This window comes from Schistocerca gregaria, chromosome 1 (genome assembly GCF_023897955.1).
Source record: "Schistocerca gregaria isolate iqSchGreg1 chromosome 1, iqSchGreg1.2, whole genome shotgun sequence".
In the NCBI taxonomy this organism is placed as follows: Eukaryota; Metazoa; Arthropoda; class Insecta; order Orthoptera; family Acrididae; genus Schistocerca; species Schistocerca gregaria.
In genome coordinates this window covers 861941014-861961258 of record NC_064920.1, presented here as the reverse complement: position 1 = coordinate 861961258, position 20245 = coordinate 861941014, and the positions used below count along the sequence as shown (strand labels likewise).

Sequence of the window (20245 nt, the reverse complement as noted above, 5' to 3'; positions counted from 1 at the left end):
ATGTGGAAAGTGAAGAGAATATAAATTTTGAATAATGTTACTATTTCTGACGAGAAGTCTGAGGTGAGACTGCAACACTGCTCAGCTATTTTTTAGAATAATTATTGTCAGCTAGTTAACTTGCTCAGAGCTGAGAGAGAGACGGCCCTCTGGCGAAACAAGTGCTGTATCATTTGAGAGGTACAGAGGCGAGCGAGCGTGCAGGACTTACCCTGTTCACTGCTACTAGCGCCACGTCATTATAACGCGCCGGTTCGTGGCATGCAAGTTGGAACCCTAAGCTAAGATGAAATTAAAAATTAAAGTAGCTTTTCCAAACTTCTTCAAAATTTCCTTCAGTATATTAATTTTTAAATTGTTAAATCTCAGAGTGATCAAATGAATATGTTTCCGGAAGTACATCGTTTTAAATAAAAAACAAGTGGCGCTGAATAATAAAACTAGAAAACCAAAAATTGTTCCGGATGTGCAAATGTATGTCAAACTCTCAACTTGATCGGAGCAATAATTTAGTCAAAATCTGTCTTTTCGCGAAAAATTGAAGGCTCTAAATAATAGACTTAAAAAGATGAAAATTGGTATGAAGTGTCAGTTTGATATAAAAACCTTAGCTATGTGATCTCGTTAAGCTATCTCTAATATTTTAAGTAATTTACTAGAAACAAAACCTGTAACAAAATGTCCTTATTTGTAGTAAAGAATCATTTATATTATTGGAAGAAAGTTCTGATTACACCACTTGATTACATCCATTAAATAGTGAAGATGTAACATGTTTCAAGACCTTAATGTAAATAACAATCAATTCAAGGTCTCTTAGAGGTGTAGCTCATAGGTCATGTTCTACTGTCGGTTCCATTATACAAATTCTTCCCAGCAAAGTTTAAATGCAGTAGAGCTGTAATTACATCCAACTTAACTTCATTCACATAGAAATTACGAAAAACTCTAAATTGATTCGTGACAGAGTTATCAAATAACAAATGTCGGAGAAAGCGACCATTTAGGTACTGCTACCTGAGCACACAGCAGATGGCTGCAGATGTTCCCTTCGGCCGTCCGCTGCGCCCATATATAAATACAGCCTGAGAGGCAGTGACTTCACTTTGCACCCACATATCATACGGTTCGCGTCAGTGAAAAGCCGGCTTACACACACTGCCTAGGGTGACGTCACAGCCCGTCTGGTACTAAACGCGTGTTCCCCGTAAGAGTAGAAAGTGAACTCGCGAGGACAGTACACCATCATGGATCGTTTGGATTTCTGAAGAGACACTTCACATCGAGAATCACCCTGTGGACGCCAGTCAAACGCCGACTTACTCCATGCCTCGGATGGCGTCACAGCCAGGCTGCAAGTAAACTCACGTTTTCGGTACAAATAGGAAGTAAACTTGCGTGGACTGTACACCGTCCTGGATAGCTTAGATTTCACGGAAATAGCTGTTTGTGCGCCGCCCGTAATGTTAACAAAACCGAGAGGCAAGTGGTGAGATTATTTTCCACTTTTGGGGTGGGCAATTAACTTTGATAATTAGAAGTCAGGGCGATTGACTATTTTAATTGGAACTTACGTGGAGGTCGCTTCTGAACTACAACTAGTGCTGTTTATAATAGGAACATTATTATTGTCATTACCAGGAACATTACTATGTTTTGCGTGTGAACTTTTTCTGAATGTAATTGAATCAGCTAGAACGCAAAACTTTAATTTTGAATCATTGTTCCTGACGCCGATGAGTAATCGAGTAGAAACATTTCTGTCAGTAAGCACGAGAGAAATGTGGATTGTCGGACTGGAATGTATGGTCAGTATGTTCTCCATCGCTTTTTGGCAGACCTAAAGAAATATAAATAATACATAAATATAAACACGCCACACACAGATGGTTGCGTCACATATTTTCGTTGCATGTGACTTACGTGAAACGTCGGTTTCGAGTGTTTGTTTTCATAACATTCGTCCAACAGTGAGACCTATTTACGTGTGCAACAACAAGGATGCAGTGGGAATGCATTTACATCTGTTGGACGAATGTTATGAAAACAAACACTCGAAACCGACGTTTCACGTAAGTCACATGCAAAGAAAATATGTGACGCAGCCATCTGTGTGTGGCGTGTTTATAATTATGCATTATTTATATTTTAGGACAATTAATCTCCACCGTCTCCATCATGTCATCATATGACAAAATTGCCACAGAAATAGTTTTTAGGTTCTAGTAAAAAGACGGCGAAGAATATTTCTTACTCTTAAAATTAGTCCGCCGCTCCACAACCCCTTTTCCCTGAGTCATACATTAGGATATCAGCTCATTAAACTGCTTGGTGTTATAGAAATTCTCCGTTAATATTGTACCCCTTTCAAATCATTGTTCACTTTGTTAAGCATTGCATTGATCAGACCAATGTTATGTGTGAAGATCACGTGAAGGTTTACTCTGTCTTTTTTAATACATACTTCATTCGAAAATTATTGTCTTGGGCAGATAATATATTTAGAATAAAGAAAGTTAAAAAAAGAAGCAACAAGAGAAAATATACAGGAAGTATGTGGGATACTAATGATAACTTCTTTTTTTTACTATTTAGCTTTATTCCTTTTACCATGGCATACGATAAGAGTCTTTTATAAATATTTGTCTACTCACATGTGTGACATTGCAGACTAAATCTCTTCATGTATTTACATACGATGTAAACTAATACCATGCATGCTTTATCTTAAGGAATTTTCGGGTTATATATGACTCTTACACTTACATTATTTATTCACATCCATTATAATACATATTCTCTGTATAAATTGTTACTATAGGATGTGGCGCCATTAGTATTGTAATTATGTTAAGGGTATTACTGTTGTGAGGTCTCATAAGTCGTGAAAGATGTGCTGATTCATGAAAAATGTGTAAGGAGGAAGCAAAGGCAGAAAGGCAATAAAGGAAGTTGTACAACATATACGTGAGCAAGGAAATGGCTACAAAGATGAATTTGAGATGAGAATTGGTTAGGTAGGGCCAAATTGAGAAGTGATAAGGTAGGGAAAAGGTGAAAAATGGTTAAGTAGGGCGACTGAGCGAAATAACATGAACTTATAAGGATGTATGAAATATATGACGGAAAGAAGCAAAGAAGCAAAGAGATGAAGTGAACAGTGGTATTTGTTGGAAGTATGATGAAATTATGGGTAAAATATCAAGAAGTGCCCAAACTAAAGGATGAAATATAGGTCCGGGCAATCGCAGAGGGTGGGCTTACTGGTAGTTGGGAGCTCCCTGCCGCCGGTGGATAAGCAGCTGCAGCAGCAAGTCGTATAACCCTAGCTTACTTGTTTGTTAGTTTAATTAATTTCTTTGCGTGTTTTTGGGTACTTGCATTGTTTAATTCATATATTTCGGGCGTATTATAGTATTTGACAGTTGTAGCATCGCGCTTTAGTGTTTACTTCGTAGATTCTTATTTAAATTGCGTGTGAGTTTCGTATAGGAGGTGCAATTTCGAGTTTTAGTTACTGTAATCGTAAATTCAGCAGATTGTAGCGCAGTCGTTATGCATTTGTACAGGCTAGTTGATAAATTCTTTGCGTGTTTCGCTTGCGTTATCTAGGCACGGACTCGTGTTTCGGTAACTGTTGTTCAACATCGATCAGAATGGACAGGGACTGCGATTGCTGTGTTCGGATGAGGGCTGACTTGGCATCCCTTCGCTCACAGCTGCAATCGGCGCTGACTTCGGTCGCGCAGCTTGAGGCTATTGCCAATAGGCACCACTGTGGGGATGTCAACCTCGTCCCGTCTGTCCCCTGATCGGTCTGCCGCTGTGGTTGCCCCGGTTGCTGCCCGCAGTGGGGCTGAGCCCTTGCCTGTGGTTGATTGGGAGGTCGTTCCAAGGCGTGGCAGGCAGCGAAAGGCGTCCCCGGAGGCTGATCAGAAAGCCTCCCCGGTGCGTCTGACAAACCGGTTTCAGGCACTGTCTCTGGCTGAGCCAGATGCAGCTGCCTGCCCTGTTTCAGAGGATCATTCTCAGCCTTCAAGGTCCGGGCAATCGCAGAGGGTGGGCTTACTGATAGTTGGGAGCTCCAATGTTAGGCGCGTAATGGGGCCCCTTAGGGATACGGCGGCTAAGGAGGGGAAGAAATCCAGTGTGCACTCCGTGTGCATTCCGGGAGGAGTCATTCCTGATGTGGAAAGGGTCCTTCCGGATTCCATGAAGAGCACAGGGTGCAGCCAGCTGCAGGTGGTGGCACATGTCGGCACTAATGACGTGTGTCGCTTTGGATCTGAGGAAATTCTCTCTGGATTCCAGCGGCTATCTGATTTGGTGAAGGCTGCCGGTCTTGCTTACGAGATGAAGGCAGAGCTCACCATCTGCAGCATCGTTGACAGAACCGACTGCGGACCTTTGGTACAGAGCCGGGTGGAGGGTCTGAATCAGAGGCTCAGACGGTTTTGCGACCGTATTGGCTGCAGATTCCTTGACTTGCGCCATAGGGTGGTGGGGTTTCGGGTTCCGCTGAATAGGTCAGGAGTTCACTACACTCAGCTGGCGGCTACACGGGTAGCGGAGGCTGTGTGGCGTGGACTGGGCGGTTTTTTAGATTAGAAGGCCTCGGGAAAGTGCGGGATGGGCTGCAATGTCAAAGGGTGCTTGGCAATTACAGGACGTGCTTGGATCAAGGAACAGTCGGAATTATAGTTGTAAATTGTTGTAGTTGCGCTGGAAAAGTCCCTGAGCTTCAAGCGCTAATAGAAAGCACAGAAGCTGATATCGTTATAGGTACAGAAAGCTGGCTAAAGCCTGAAATAAGTTCTGCAGAAATTTTTACGAAGTCTCAGACGGTGTTCAGGAAAGATAGATTAGGCAGAAATGGTGGTGGAGTGTTTGTGTCTGTCAGTAGTGGTTTATCTTGTAGTGAAGTCGAAGTAGATACTCCGTGCGAATTGGTATGGGTGGAGGTTATACTTAACAGCCGAATTAAGTTAATAATTGGCTCCTTCTACCGACCCCCAGACTCCGATGATACAGTTGCGGAACAGTTCAGAGAAAGTTTGAGTCTCGTAACAAATAAATACCCCACTCATACGGTTATAGTTGGTGGGGACTTCAACCTACCCTCGGTATCTTGGCAAAAATACTTGTTCAAAACCGGTGGTAGGCAGAAAACGTCTTCCGAGATTGTCCTAAATGCTTTCTCCGAAAATTATTTCGAGCAGTTAGTCCACGAACCCACGCGAATTGTAAATGGTTGCGAAATCACACTTGACCTCTTAGCCACAAACAATCCAGAGGTGATAGAGAGCATCATGACTGATACAGGGATTAGTGATCACAAGGTCATTGTAGCTAGGCTCAATACCATTTCTTCCAAATCCATCAGAAACAAACGCAAAATAATTTTATTTAAAAAAGCGGATAAAGTGCCACTAGAAGCCTTCCTAAAAGACAACTTCCATTCCTTCCGAACTGACTATGCGAATGTAGACGAGATGTGGCTCAAATTCAAAGATATACTAGCAACAGCAATTGAGATATTCATACCTCATAAATTGGTAAGAGATGGAACGGATCCCCCGTGATACACAAAAAACGTCCGAACGCTGTTGCAGAGGAAACGGAAAAAGCATGCGAAGTTCAGAAGGACGCGAAATCCCGAAGATGGGCCAAAATTTACAGACGCGCGAAATTTGGCACGTACTTCGATGCAAGATGCCCTTAATAGGTTCCACAACGAAACATTGTCTCGAAATTTGGTAGAAAATCCGAAGAAATTCTGGTCGTATGCAAAGTACACAAGCGGCAAGACGCAGTCAATACCTTCGCTGCGCAGTGCCGATGGTACTGTTATCGACGACTGTGCCGCTAAAGCGGAGTTATTGAACGCAGTTTTCCGAAATTCCTTCACCGGAGAAGACGAATGGAATATTCCAGAATTTGAAACACGAACATCTGCTAGCATGAGTTTCTTAGAAGTAGATACCTTAGGGGTTGCGAAGCAACTCAAATCGCTTGATAAGGGCAAGTCTTCAGGTCCAGATTGTATACCGATTAGGTTCCTTTCAGATTACGCTGATACTATAGCTCCCTACTTAGCACTCATATACAACCGCTCGCTCACCGATAGATCTGTACCTACAGATTGGAAAATTGCGCAGGTCGCACCAGTGTTCAAGAAGGGTAGTAGGAGTAATCCATTTAACTACAGACCTATATCATTGACGTCGGTTTGCAGTAGGGTTTTGGAGCATATACTGTATTCAAACATTATGAATCACCTCGAAGGGAACGATCTATTGACACGTAATCAGCATGGCTTCAGAAAACATCGCTCTTGTGTAACGCAGCTAGCTCTTTATTAGCACGAAGTAATGGCCGCTATCGACAGGGGATCTCAAGTTGATTCCGTATTTCTAGATTTCCGGAAAGCTTTTGACACTGTTCCTCATAAGCGACTTCTAATCAAGCTGCGGAGCTATGGGGTATCGTCTCAGTTGTGCGACTGGATTCGTGATTTCCTGTCAGGAAGGTCGCAGTTCGTAGTAATAGACGGCAAATCATCGAGTAAAACTGAAGTGATATCAGGTGTTCCCCAGGGAAGCGTCCTGGGACCTCTACTGTTCCCGATCTATATAAATGACCTGGGTGACAATCTGAGCAGTTCTCTTAGACTGTTCGCAGATGATGCTGTAATTTACCGTCTAGTAAGGTCATCCGAAGACCAGTATCAGTTGCAAAGCGATTTAGAAAAGATTGCTGTATGGTGTGTCAGGTGGCAGTTGACGCTAAATAACGAAAAGTGTGAGATGATCCACATGAGTTCCAAAAGAAATCCGTTGGAATTCGATTACTCGATAAATAGTACAGTTCTCAAGGCTGTCAATTCAACTAAGTACCTGGGTGTTAAAATTACGAACAACTTCAGTTGGAAGGACCACATACATAATATTGTCGGGAAGGCGAGCCAAAGGTTGCGTTTCATTGGCAGGATACTTAGAAGATGCAACAAGTCCACTAAAGAGACAGCTTACACTACACTCGTTCGTCCTCTGTTAGAATATTGCTTCGCGGTGTGGGATCCTTACCAGGTGGGTTTGACGGAGGACATCGAAAGGGTGCAAAGAAGGGCAGCTCGTTTTGTATTATCACGTTATAGGGGAGAGAGTGTGGCAGATATGATACACGAGTTGGTATGGAAGTCATTACAGCATAGACGTTTTTCGTCGCGGCGAGACCTTTTTACGAAATTTCAGTCACCAACTTTCTCTTCCGAATGCGAAAATATTTTGTTGAGCCCAACCTACATAGGTAGGAATGATCATCAAAATAAAATAAGAGAAATCAGAGGTCGAACAGAAAGGTTTAGGTGTTCGTTTTTCCCGCTCGCTGTTCGGGAGTGGAATAGTAGAGAGATAGTATGATTGTGGTTCGATGAACCCTCTGCCAAGCACTTAAATGTGAACTGCAGAGTAGTCATGCAGATGTAGATGTAGACGTGTAGATGTAGACAAAATGCTAATTACTGGCCACATGAGGTATAATAATAGTCTGACGTTTGACTGACTGCATCAAGTATTCTTTGATGTGAACCTTGGCTACTGAATAACCCATGTTTTTCCTGATTATACACACATCCAAAAAGTTTTGAATCACCCTGGTTCCCAGAACTCCTGAAGATAAACGTTGACTGTGGATATTTGTCACAGACACAGTCCCTTTGACTGCTCAGAGATGTCACTACACCCGCCCAAAGATGTAAACAACCATGCATGAGCAGCGCCTATTAGATGCTGCCGCTTCGACATGGAAAATAATCAGTATTAATGAAGCGTATCCTTTATTACATCTCATTTATAACACTAATCTGTATTTTCTTCGCTTTCGGCTCTCTGTTTGTAATTTTTATTATTTAATTAGTAATTAGCAATTTAGTATTACTGTAAAGACAGTAATCTGGAGAGATGACTGGAAAAGTAATTTATTAAGAACCGGACGAAGATAACAATAAAAAGAAGAAGAAGAAGAAGAAGAGGAAGAAAGTTCTAATGACGATGATGACTATGTAAGAGATACGACGGAAACTAGTGTTGTCAATGTCATTGCGTCATTATAAGCTACCGTTTGATATTGCTGGATTGACCACGCACTTCCGAAAAACACCGTCGTCCACTTATGTCCATGTGCATAGCCTGGTTTAACTTGTGTCGTTGGTTTTGGAACCACTCGAGTTGTCATTCCAAGCATAATTTTTGCCACAAAGATAAAATAATCGATTATGTCCACTGCAACTCATCTTTGGTAAAAATGAGCCAAAATGTTTCGAATTTGGAAGTACACTGACGGAAAAAGAAAGCGCAACACCAAGAAGAAGTTGTGCGACGTAAACGAAAGTTGGTGGGCGCGTTTATACATCTGAAAGGGATTTCAGTTCACATTTCGCACCATTCGCGCCACTGTAAGGATGCAAATCCAGCTTCTCGTAGCCCTATTTCACGCCCTCGTTCAGCTTCAGTCTTCTCGCCTTAAAAGCATTTTTGAGCAACATTAACTTACCACGTCCAGATTCAAAAGTAACTACGGTTCACGATGTTTGCACCGTATATGTATTCTCGAAATTTCGTTACTCTACATCAATTCTGTTTTGGTGCTGCAATTTTTTCCGTGAGTGTTTACGTAGACATATTTTTGGTGGTAAGAGCGAATCTTACTCCTATCTTTGATTAGAATGTGTTTACACCTATGTTCAAATTAATCTTTTACTTGCCTAACATGAAAGACGGATGGTATATTCATCAACTAAAATAGACATCTTATTGGTATTGCATATTTATGATGATGTAGTAAAGTCAAAGCTGAATCCAATGATTGGTTTAAACAAATCTATACTTTATTAAGCATATTTCTCGTGTTTTGTTGTATTGTACATGAGCTAGTCTAGCAACTTACGAAATGAACAACACTTTTACTCGGAATGCAAGTGACGATGCGGCCCGATTGTTATTCATTTATGTTGTTTAATATGAGGAAAATCGGTAACACAGGAGAGTCAGAACTTAAAAGAATTAACAGACTTTCTAATGTAGGACCACTGATGTACTGCTCAGATAATGGAGTTGGTTGGTTAGTTAATTAATTAGCTAGTTACTTGTTTCATAGATCATATTCTCGATGAACGCTATGATGTGGATCGCATCAACAGGAAAAATACCTATCCGTACACAGATGCACAAATCATAGATCATATTCTCGATGAACGCTATGATGTGGATCGCATCAACAGGAAAAATACCTATCCGTACACAGATGCACAAAACACACACACACACACACACACACACACACACACACACACACACACACACACACACATAGACCTCTCTTCGCGAGGACATCTTTTGGGCTAGGTTGCGTATTGGGTACTATCTCTTTAATCATCGCCATTTTAAGTCTTAATCCCCCACACCTTTGTGCTCATTGCCCTCAATCTTTGACGGTTCGCCATTTACTAAGGGAATGCCTCCCTTTTACCCACTTACGTCCTGACTTGTATTTGTCGTCTGAGTTATCGGTCTTTTTAGAGAACGACGCGCTGGGTGGTGACCGAGTTTTACTTTTTATCCATCTTAGCAAATATGATGGAGGACATTTAATCTTCAGCTCAGGAACTGCGTTGAATCTATGGCGTATTTTATGGACCATTCTCCAAGTCCCTGGTTTTAGCTGTCTACGGTCCTGATATGGACACATATGACCTTACTTGTTTTTGAGCGCTGAAATAAAACAAAACACGGCACAAGCACACGCACGCGCCTTTATATATACGGCTACATGCTTGCCATATGCAGGTTTTTTCTTTAAAGTGACTTTTTCCACTCACGTGGTAGAGAGCGTGTTGAAATGAAGAAAAACCTTTAATATCCATTTGAAGTGACTTCTGCCATCTATCTGATATTTTATTTTAATTTAGGTCGTCAAACAGGCTAATAGCTGGATATTTAACCCTCTTTCTGTGTCGTAGTTGGACTCATTAAGGGGTAATGCAAACCATTTTTCCTTCTAGCGTGGAGTGTGAATATCTCTCTTACTCTCAAAATTTAGATGGATTGTTGATAGCAAATTTCATAAGTGAATAAAAGTATTGTGTGGCTGTGGTTAATATTTCCAGCTGCTACGTGTATGAACGCCACTCATAATCTAGTTCCTTTCTTTCGAGCAGTGAATGCTTTCGGTCTAAATGAGAAGTACCCCTCTATATTACAGAGTAAGACATCAATGAATTAAAGTATATAAATTTCGTTAAATTACTTACTTCCGAGTTCCCAAAATTGGCAGTTATTGTTATGGCAACGACTCTGAACCTAAACGTGCCAGTAAATGTGCAATGTGGTTTTTCCAGTTTAAGTTTATCTCAGTAAGCATGCCTAAAAGCTTAGAAGTTTCTCCTTCTTTTGCTATTTCAGGTTGGTATACTAGTTAATATCAAATGACAGTAAAAACCTGTGCATATTCGAAGTTTAAAGCCAGCCCAGTTGTGGAAAATATATTAGTAACTTTCACAAAAACATCTTTAACTATTTTCTCTGCTGATGCCCTTTCCTTGCATCTTTAGCATTCTTGACAAACATGACAAATTTTTCCTGGTGATTGAAATAAAATGGCAGATTATATAACAGAAAGCGAGAAGAGATAGTGGACCAATGATTGAACCCTGCGGACTACCACTGCAATATCTCACCATACAGATGCTATGATGTCCATCTTCGTACTACCAAAGTAGACTGGGATAACTTTGTGAATTCAGTTTCTTAAAGGCTTGCCCTGAACTATATATTACATGAATATTTAATTTTGTAACAGCATATTATGATTCGCTGGTTAAATACCTACGTTAAGCCACAGAAGAATCCACCCGGTGATGTTTTATTATTTAAAAATTTTATTATGGTTCTATGTAAATTGAAGGTGGAGACGGGAAGGAAGGACAGGAAACGGAGGGGGTCACTGCTGACACCTGATCGGGACATTACGAGGAATCAGCGGCGACGAGCGAAATGTGTACTGGTAATGGATTCGAACCCGGGATCTCCTGATTACGAGGTAGGTGCGTTAACCACAGCACTATCCGGGACACAGGCTTACCGCAAGTGCGTGGACTGACTCGGCAAGCCTCACGGCCGATCCACATTCCCGTAGAGCGCCACCTATTCCCATTAACTGTCCATTTCGTGCATGTTCGCTCTCGGAGATTCCCACGGGAAGCTGAACGTATTTGTGCATTCTCACCCACCCACCCAGGCCTATGAGGTTATATGAATGCGTGATGTCTGTTCTTTCGGACATCTTCGCAAGAACAGTCACCGCACGGAATCTGCAGCAGTTTAATACCTTATATATAAATTGAAGGTGGAGTGGGGCACAAGTGAAAGGAAAGGGAAGGGAGGAGATCACTGCTGTCAACTACAACGGGATATTACGCGGAATCAGCGGCGATGAGTGTAAACGATTACGCGACCGGGATTCGAACCCGGGATCAATGGTAATGTGGATCGGCCGTGAGGCTTGCCGACACAGTCTGCGCAGTTGCGTTAACACTGTGGAAAAGGGAGCAGTGATTAATGCACCTGTCTGGTAAACAGGATATCCTGGGTTCTAATTCCGGTCCGGTACACATTTTCACTCATCGCCGCTGATTCCGCGTAATGTCCCGTTGCAAATGACAGCACTGATCCTCTCCGTTTCCTGTCCTTTCTTACCCTCTCCGTCTTCAATTTATGTATAACATATTAACAGCTGAGAATTCCGCGTGATGTTTGTTCTTTCGAACATGTCCGAAAGAGCACACACCAAGCAGTCATATAATTATTATGTTTCATTGACCAAGTGACAAGTCGTAACGCAGTTATTCGTTATGTACCGATTACTTAGAACACATGATATTTAGTGTGATTGTTACGTTGTAAGGTATTACTGACGACTTGTGAGAATCTTGCGATTAACTTTTCAAGGTGAATGTACTCTAGCCCATTGTCTCATTAAAATGACTCTTGCTCTTCTTGTGTTCGAGGCATGAAATGCACTTCGTAATAAAGCAGTGTGGCGTGCAGTTTACGGTAGGGAAGAGAAGCATGGTTGATAGAAGGTGAGTGGTGGTGGTGGTGGTGGTGGTGGTGGTGGTGGTACTCACTCAAAGAACTCGCGGGCGGGGCTGACGGAGCGGTTGGTGCGAGCGAGCGAGAAGACGGGCGTGCAGTCGGCCGTGTTCCACGGGTTGTCGCAGCTCGTCCACGGCAGCTCCGAGCGGAACGACGCAAACAGGTAGTACACCGCCCAGCCGATGATGGTGTTGTAGTACATGCCCATGTACACGTCGATCAGGCAGATGGCGTAGCCCACACCTGCAACACCGCCACCGCGCTCCGTTACCGTCCGCTCCAGGCTGTTTCCCTGCCCGGAACAAGTGTACCATATACTGTGTGTCTCCTCACTCCCCCTTCTTCTAAAAAAAAAAAAAAGCCCAAAGGATTTCTGTAATAATATACTGACGAAAAAAATTAGTTGCACCAAAAATAATTGATTCAGAGTAATGAAATTTCGGGAATACGTTTGTGTATGCAACACAATTAAAGGGTAAATTGCAAGATCGCATGTTAATGTAAGCGCAAAATAAGCCGTTGGAAATGTGAAATGCAGGTACCTCAGTAACCGGTGTAATCGCCAGGATGTTTAATTCAATCATGAAGACGTGCATACAATTCGTTGTACAGGTGCTGGATGGCAGTTTGCGGGACGGAGTTCCATGCCTGTTGCACTCGGTCGGTGAACACAGGGACCGACATGTCCCATATGCGCTCGCCTGGAGACACATCTGGTGATCGGGCAGGCCAGCCTCGCAGGCAGACTGGTTGCCGAGTCTCAACTGGTTTCCTTCTAACCAACACACGGCTGTTTCTGGCACCGATGCAAAACCAACTTTCATCAGAAAACACAACAAACCATCACACTGCCCCAATGAGATGTCGTTGACACCGCTGAAGTCGGAGATGGTGGTGGTTTGGTGTCAGTGTAATGCATGCTACAGGGCGTCTGGACCGGAGCTGTCCATGAAGTAACAATTCATTGTTTTACTGTGGTGCCAACTGCTGCTCACATTACTGCTGCAGATGTATGGTGCGCCATAGCCATACGCCGAACACTGTAGTCTTCCCTCTCGGTAGTGCCACGTGGCCATATGGAGCCCTGTTTTCTTGCTATCGTACATTCTCGCGACCGCCACTGCTAGCAGTCATGTACAATGGCTGTATTCATGACAAGGCTTTCTGCAGTATCGCACAAGAACCAACCCGCTACTCGTAGCGGTATTACACGACCTCGTACAAACTCATTGAGGCCTTGATAAACGCATCTTTGTCCCTTTCAGGGCCTTCTTGACGAACATCAAATCACCACATCAAGTTTCAAAGGTAACTAACGCTCACGACCGTTACTGAATGTATTTGAATCAAACCTGATCTGGATCCTCATAGTGGTGCTACTAGCGCCAAAGCGTCTGGAGCGAAACGTGAACAATCTTTCATATGTAGAGACATGCCTATAAACTTCTGTGTCTGGCGCACAACTCCTTCTTGGTGTTGCGATTTTATTTCTGTTGGTGTACAAATGTCTACATTTATTCATATTATTCTGAAATTCAGGGCCAAAGTCCAGGTTTTGACATTCCTCAACACCGATTTAATAAGCGACTAGTAACGTATTCGCCTCTGTACTGGCTAACACTGACCCAGACACTGCAAAGATTCTTGACTAAGATGTAGCCCGTTCGACACCTGGCGGGACAAGTAATTTTCGTTGCTGATCAAATAAAATATTCACACCTTTCAGGGCAAGTCAACTGGTCATACATTCACGAGACTTTGGCCAAGTGGTCTGCTTCCATTGTTAAGAGGTAGTAGAGTTAGTTACAGAAATGGTTCAAATGGCTCTAAGCACTCTGGGACTTAACATCTGAGGTCATCAGTCCCCTAGGGCTTAGAACTACTTAAACCTAACTAACCTAAGGACATGACACAAATCCATGCCCGAGGCAGGATTCGAACCTGCTACCGTAGCAGGCTCGCAGTTGAGTTAGTTACAGCTTGACGATGGTCAAGGAGCATCCGGTGGATATTTCGCGGATAACCGGCAAAAAGGAGAGCTCCTTGGACATGATGGGCCAGTCGGAACGAACTGACAGCCCTGTCCTTCTGCGCCAACGGCGTCATTGGATGCGGTATGGAAGAGAATGGGATCAGTGCGCTCCTCTCCCGGCCGTTGCCGGCTTTCTTGACCTGATTCAGATAATCTCTCAGTCGATCTCAAGAGGCTGAGTGCACCAGGACCAGTTGTCCCACCAAGGAAAATTCCTATGCAAAACCGGGAATCGAGCCTGGGTCTTCCAGATAGCAGCCACACTGACCTCTGAGCTATAAATGCAGAATATACTGGGTGTATCAAAATTTATAGCGAGTGTAACAAAATTAATAGCGAAAAGTGTCATCGGTGAAAGTATACGATGCTAGAAGCAAAAAGTTCCATCAACCACATGTCTGCAAACGAACCATTAGCGATATAATATGTGGCCGCATCTGACTACAGTATCAAACATTTCTTAATATAAATGTATCTGAAATGAAAACTTTTACATGAACCCCGTAAGTAATTGGCCTCGATGCTGATATAAAATATTTTACGCTCCAATATGATTCAAGATGTATTGGTCGAGCAAAGCGTCTTCCTTGGCCTCCACCACTACCCGATCTCAAACCTCTGGATTTTTCTGTCTTGAATCTTGAAGTAAACAGCTCTCCCTCTGATGCGACTGAAGAACTGGAATAGAAAATTGTACTGTCTTATCAAGCTCCATTAAATGATCTAACGGTGTTTGAATGAATTCTTATCTTTTTAGATTCGTAGTAATATATATATATATATATATATATATATATATATATATATATATATATATATATATTTCTTTTATTTACATTTTATTGGAAATTGCTGTCCGATATTTTATCCGTTAGACACACGCGCGGTTAAAGCTCGAAATCCTCCCAGATGGTAACACTATTTTGTGTCAAAGTAAACGAGAACTAGTTTTATTAGATGACGTTCCAATAGGTATATAAAAACACGTGAGTATTCGAAGTGCGTCTAAATTTCGGAATAATCCATAAAGAACTTTCGGAGAATTAAGATTTTGAAGAAACATACGTCTATGCTTGTACTTATACAGAAAATGTAAATATTCCTCATCACAAATCTCCGAAAGTTTTTGGCCGAATGATTCGAAATTTTGACACAACGTTGTATTTGAATATGCTTGTGTTTTTATAAACCGCTTTTTAAAATACATTTAATAAATATGTTATAAATTAAATAATAGTGAAATGTTGCAACAAATCTCAAAGTATATATATATATACTTGCATGAAATGTTGCAACAAATCTCAAAGTATATATATATACTTTGAGATTTGTTGCAACATTTCACTATTATTTAATTTATAACATATTTATTAAATGTATTTTAAAAAGCGGTTTATAAAAACACAAGCATATTCAAATACAACGTTGTGTCAAAATTTCGAATCATTCGGCCAAAAACTTTCGGAGATTTGCGATGAGGAATATTTACATTTTCTGTATAAGTACAAGCATAGACGTATGTTTCTTCAAAATCTTAATTCTCCGAAAGTTCTTTATGGATTATTCCGAAATTTAGACGCACTTCGAATACTCACGTGTTTTTATATACCTATTGGAACGTCATCTTATAAAACTAGTTCTCGTTTACTTTGACACAAACTAGTGTTACCATCTGGGAGGATTTCGAGCTTTAACCGCGCGTGTGTCTAACGGATAAAATATCGGACAGTAATTTCCAATAAAATGTAAATAAAAGAAAACTAAACAGGCTCTACTTTGCGGACAATGAAAGTAGAAACGTTCATACGAATGAAACAATAAACGGTCGCCAGCCCATTTAGGCATGTTAAATAGAAACATTAAGTTTAAGGAAATTAAGTATCAGCTGTTGTAGTGACTTTCATTAAGATTCCTGTTGAACAGCATACTGGATACACACGAATACAGGATGATCTAAATTGTGGGTTGTAGTAATTACCATTAATGCACAAACCAGTAATCATAGAAAGCAAGATTGTACCCCACTCATAATAAAAACAGTTACAATTACTATCATCACTTGATTCAGTAATGATGTTGATGTAGATGTTACTGCAGGAAACATTGAACTAAAGTTGGAATGAAAAGATTTCTAGCTTAACTGACATGCGAAAAGCACAAGTAAAATTAAATAATACTACAGTTGCACTGTTTATATCCTCATTTATGGAAATGCATCACATTCCTCTAGTAGCTACAATTTTCCATTTATCTTTCTAATATGAGGAGAATATAGTGAAGACCCATAAATTGATACTGTCTCAATAGGCAACTCTATGATTATTTCAGAAGCAAAGTGTAGTTCTACCAAAATTAATTCTTAGTACTACTTTGAATAACTTATGTTTTCATCCTTCAAGACAAAATTACTCAACACAGAACTGGATTAACCTCAACAGAATTATTCATGACAGTAATCAAGGCTAAATTACGTTTCAAGTAAGTTTAAATTAAGTGCCTTTCATTACCTGTAAAACAGGTATCTTAGACAGTAACATTTACACCGTCTGGCACTCAATTTTTGAACATTTAATACACAGGAATAAACCACTAGTTCGTTTGAAACAGGAACTCGGTTTTTTGAACACTTAGGAGGGGATGCTGCATAGGTTCATAATTAGGACGAAAGTTCTGGTTCTAAACACAGGTTTATAGCACTTAGATTATTACTGAAAACATTCACACAAATTAACTGGTCCATGCTCTAATACATATCTGTGTGTCTAAACTTAGTGGAGCAGTGGCGAAGTACTTGTGGCAAGCGAGATAGCGGCTATCTGTACTAACGGCTCTTGATGTTGAACGCTCTTTGCAATTTCTTCTTGCCGGCGAATTTTTATCGTATTAGAGCCATTCCTTATTCCAAGAGTATCATTAAACAGCCAAATCCGCATCCGAGGCAAATTTCCATAGAAAACGCTTCGAAATGCCTCCCTTGGCACCCTCGATGTATACCATGCAACGGCTAGCCACTGACTGCATACCGTTCCCACGAAGTAGCCGCCCAGATAGACCGCCAAAATCACCTTTTACCCCTCGCCTTGACACTTCCTTTGCGGAGGTTTTTTTTACAGCTTTTACATTTCACAATACTAGTTCCCTAAGCATAAAACAGCTTGTAACATACAAATTTTTCTTTATGCACATACATATATTATAAAATTTTATTATTTTTAAACATCATTTACTTTTTCCATATAAATATACTGCAAACTTTTAGTTTCTTGTCACAAATCAATGATCTTAACTAGCAAAGAACAAACACTTCATAATCATAGATACACTTTTACATAGTATAAACCTACTTACAATCGTAATTGGTGTTACAATGTGATATATGTAATAAAGGGGAAACTTGACAAAACTCTAAATTTTGGTTTGTTAAAAATTGTTAATACCCCAAATTTCTTCCCAATCGCTTTTTAATTTTCACACATCATTGAATTCTAACATGCGTGTGTTTATACGTACCTAATTCTTTAATATACGATGTTCAATATATGTAAATGTTGCTGATTGTGAATTATTTGTAACAGCGTTTCCCTGATATTTAATGTACATAATTTTTTATTACATATGTTTTAAAACAAGGGAGTAAAACACCCACTATACCATTGGAAAATTGTGCCAAAATTTGAAATCAATCGGCCAACGACTTTCGGAGATTTGCAACAAGGAACATCTATATATATTTCCTATATACGTACAGAAGTAGATGTTCGTTTCTTCTAAATCTCAGATCTCCGAAAGTTCTTCATGCAAGGCTTTAAAATTTTGACACTACGTAGCATTCGAATACTCAAGCATTTCTATATACCTGCTGGAACGCCATTTGTTATATATGCTACAAGAGGAGAAACGTTATAAAAATGTAAATATTGTTTTGTATAAAATCGTTAATCTCCAAAAGTTCTTGGCAGATTGTTTAATCATTTTGACTGAAGACATTGAAGTATCTCAAAAACCACGCATCGGGTCAAAAAGAGTTGTAATTCTAATTTGCTTGTCCAATGATACCACAGTCGACCAACCACCCGACCCCGTGCGTCGGTAGCGGGAGGCAACTTTGAAATCTTCAATGGGAACTCCCGTTTTTTACTGCAGAATACTATTTGACGGCAAAATCTGCATACATTTTGTCTGAAGCGGTTTCTCGTTCTACCACAAATGGGGGTGTAAAGGGAGGAATAGAAATTAGTACACAAAAGTAATTTACGATATGCCACTAAATGGCCCTTGAATATTCAATGGCACATGGAACCCCACATACATGTTGACGGTAGGAGAGGCCGGTATTTCTTAACTTCTAATTGGAAACACCATTAGCACCGTTGTATTCCTCCGACGTAATGAACAGGGGAATAAGCGACGTGCCACTGTGGCCGTGCCCCGAGGCGAACGTTTCTCTAACTTTCCAGTTAGAGTAAGTGTTCAAACGTAGTGCCGTCAACTGCAGTACATTTAGTGATCCGCTTTTCAAATGGCCTTACACAGGACAGAAGCATATCTGCGGGAATCTCAGCGCAGACTTCGACTATGTGTTCACGGCCTCTTGGCACCTTCAGGTACACATTATCTTTTAAATATCGCCACAGAAAGAAATCTGGTGACGTCAAAACCGGCAACCTAGCAGGCCAATTAATGGAGCCACCTATGCCGATCCACAGACCAGTGTAAACACGACAGCAAATACCTCCCGTGCTTCAACTGTGTAATGCGCTGGTAACCATCATACTGAAACCAAATACGTCGTCGAACGTCAAGGGCAACATTCGGCAGCTGTACCAGTGGTTCCTGTTCCAAAAACGTACAATACTTGTGTCTATTCAACATGTCGTCGATAAAATGATGACCAATGAGTTTGTTCCCCATGATGCCACACTATACGTTAACTGACGAAGGACGTTGATGCTCAACTTGCAGTAATCGGTTGGGATTGTCTACACTCCAGTAATGCATGTTATGCCGGTTAACCCTTCCATGGTTTGAAAACGTAGAATCGTCTGAAAACAATACCTCGGCAAAGAATGTAGGGGTCGTGTGCATTTGTTGACGTGCCCATTCACAAAATATTAGCCGGTTATGGAAATCGGGGTCATGAAGTTCTTGATGCAGTGACACGTGATATGGATGATACGTATCACGTGGTATGAATGATACGTATGACGATGCAGTATTGTGACAATACTACCTACGGACACACCGGAATCGCTGTATGATTGCCCGCCGTTTATCAGTGGGTTGTTGTGCACTGCCGTTAGAACAGCTTTTACATTAGCTTCTCCTGTAATAATTTTGCTTCGTTTCCTTTTGCCGTCTGTACTCTGCCATCGGATATAGGGTGTTCACAACCTTGTATCAGACGAACGAGAGCGAGCTTTCTCTAGAAAACTCTCTGCATACAAGGCAACAGCAGCATCAACATTTCTTCTACATTCTTCATAAATCAGGATCATTTCATTTTTTTCTTCTGTGGTTGCAACATTTCTCCAAATATAGGTAGGTGTGGAGGCAACAGACAATACGCCAGTACTGTAATGCTTAGACCCACTATCTGTTCTATGTCGCCGTCCCAGTCTACTGCCTCTTATGATACGTCGTAGTTCGCTACACGGTCATGGGGAAGCGTCGAGTAGTACACTGTTCAACAGGTCGAAAGAATACAACTTTGAAAACGGAGTTTCCAATTAGATGTTAAGAAATACTGGCTTGTCCTACCATTTTAGAATGGAATTGGGGTCCCACGTTCCATTGGATATTCAAAAGCCATTGAGTAGCACGTCGTCAATTATTGTTGTGTACCCACTTCTATTCCTCCGATTACAGCACCAACTAAGGTGAAATGAAGAAAATGCTGCAGACAGATCACAAGTACATTTTCCCAAAGAATCGCAGTCTGAAATAAAAAAAGGGAGTTCCCATTGAATATTTCAATTTTTGCTCCTCGTCACCCACGCAAGGGTTGGGGCGGCGGATCGACTGTGGTATAGTTGGATGTCCCACTCTGAAACAAACAAATTGG

General features: G+C 41.2%; 1 protein-coding gene across 1 annotated transcript in view; it reads right to left on the bottom strand.

The window, feature by feature from the left end:
• LOC126272906 (sodium-dependent serotonin transporter-like) overlaps positions 1-20245 on the bottom strand; it is a 1032532-nt gene that overhangs the window by 285687 nt on the left and 726600 nt on the right. Inside the window, exon 4 of the mRNA XM_049976173.1 lies at positions 12185-12395. Coding sequence (XP_049832130.1) covers positions 12185-12395 — 211 coding nt within the window. The remainder of the gene's footprint in view (positions 1-12184; positions 12396-20245) is intronic.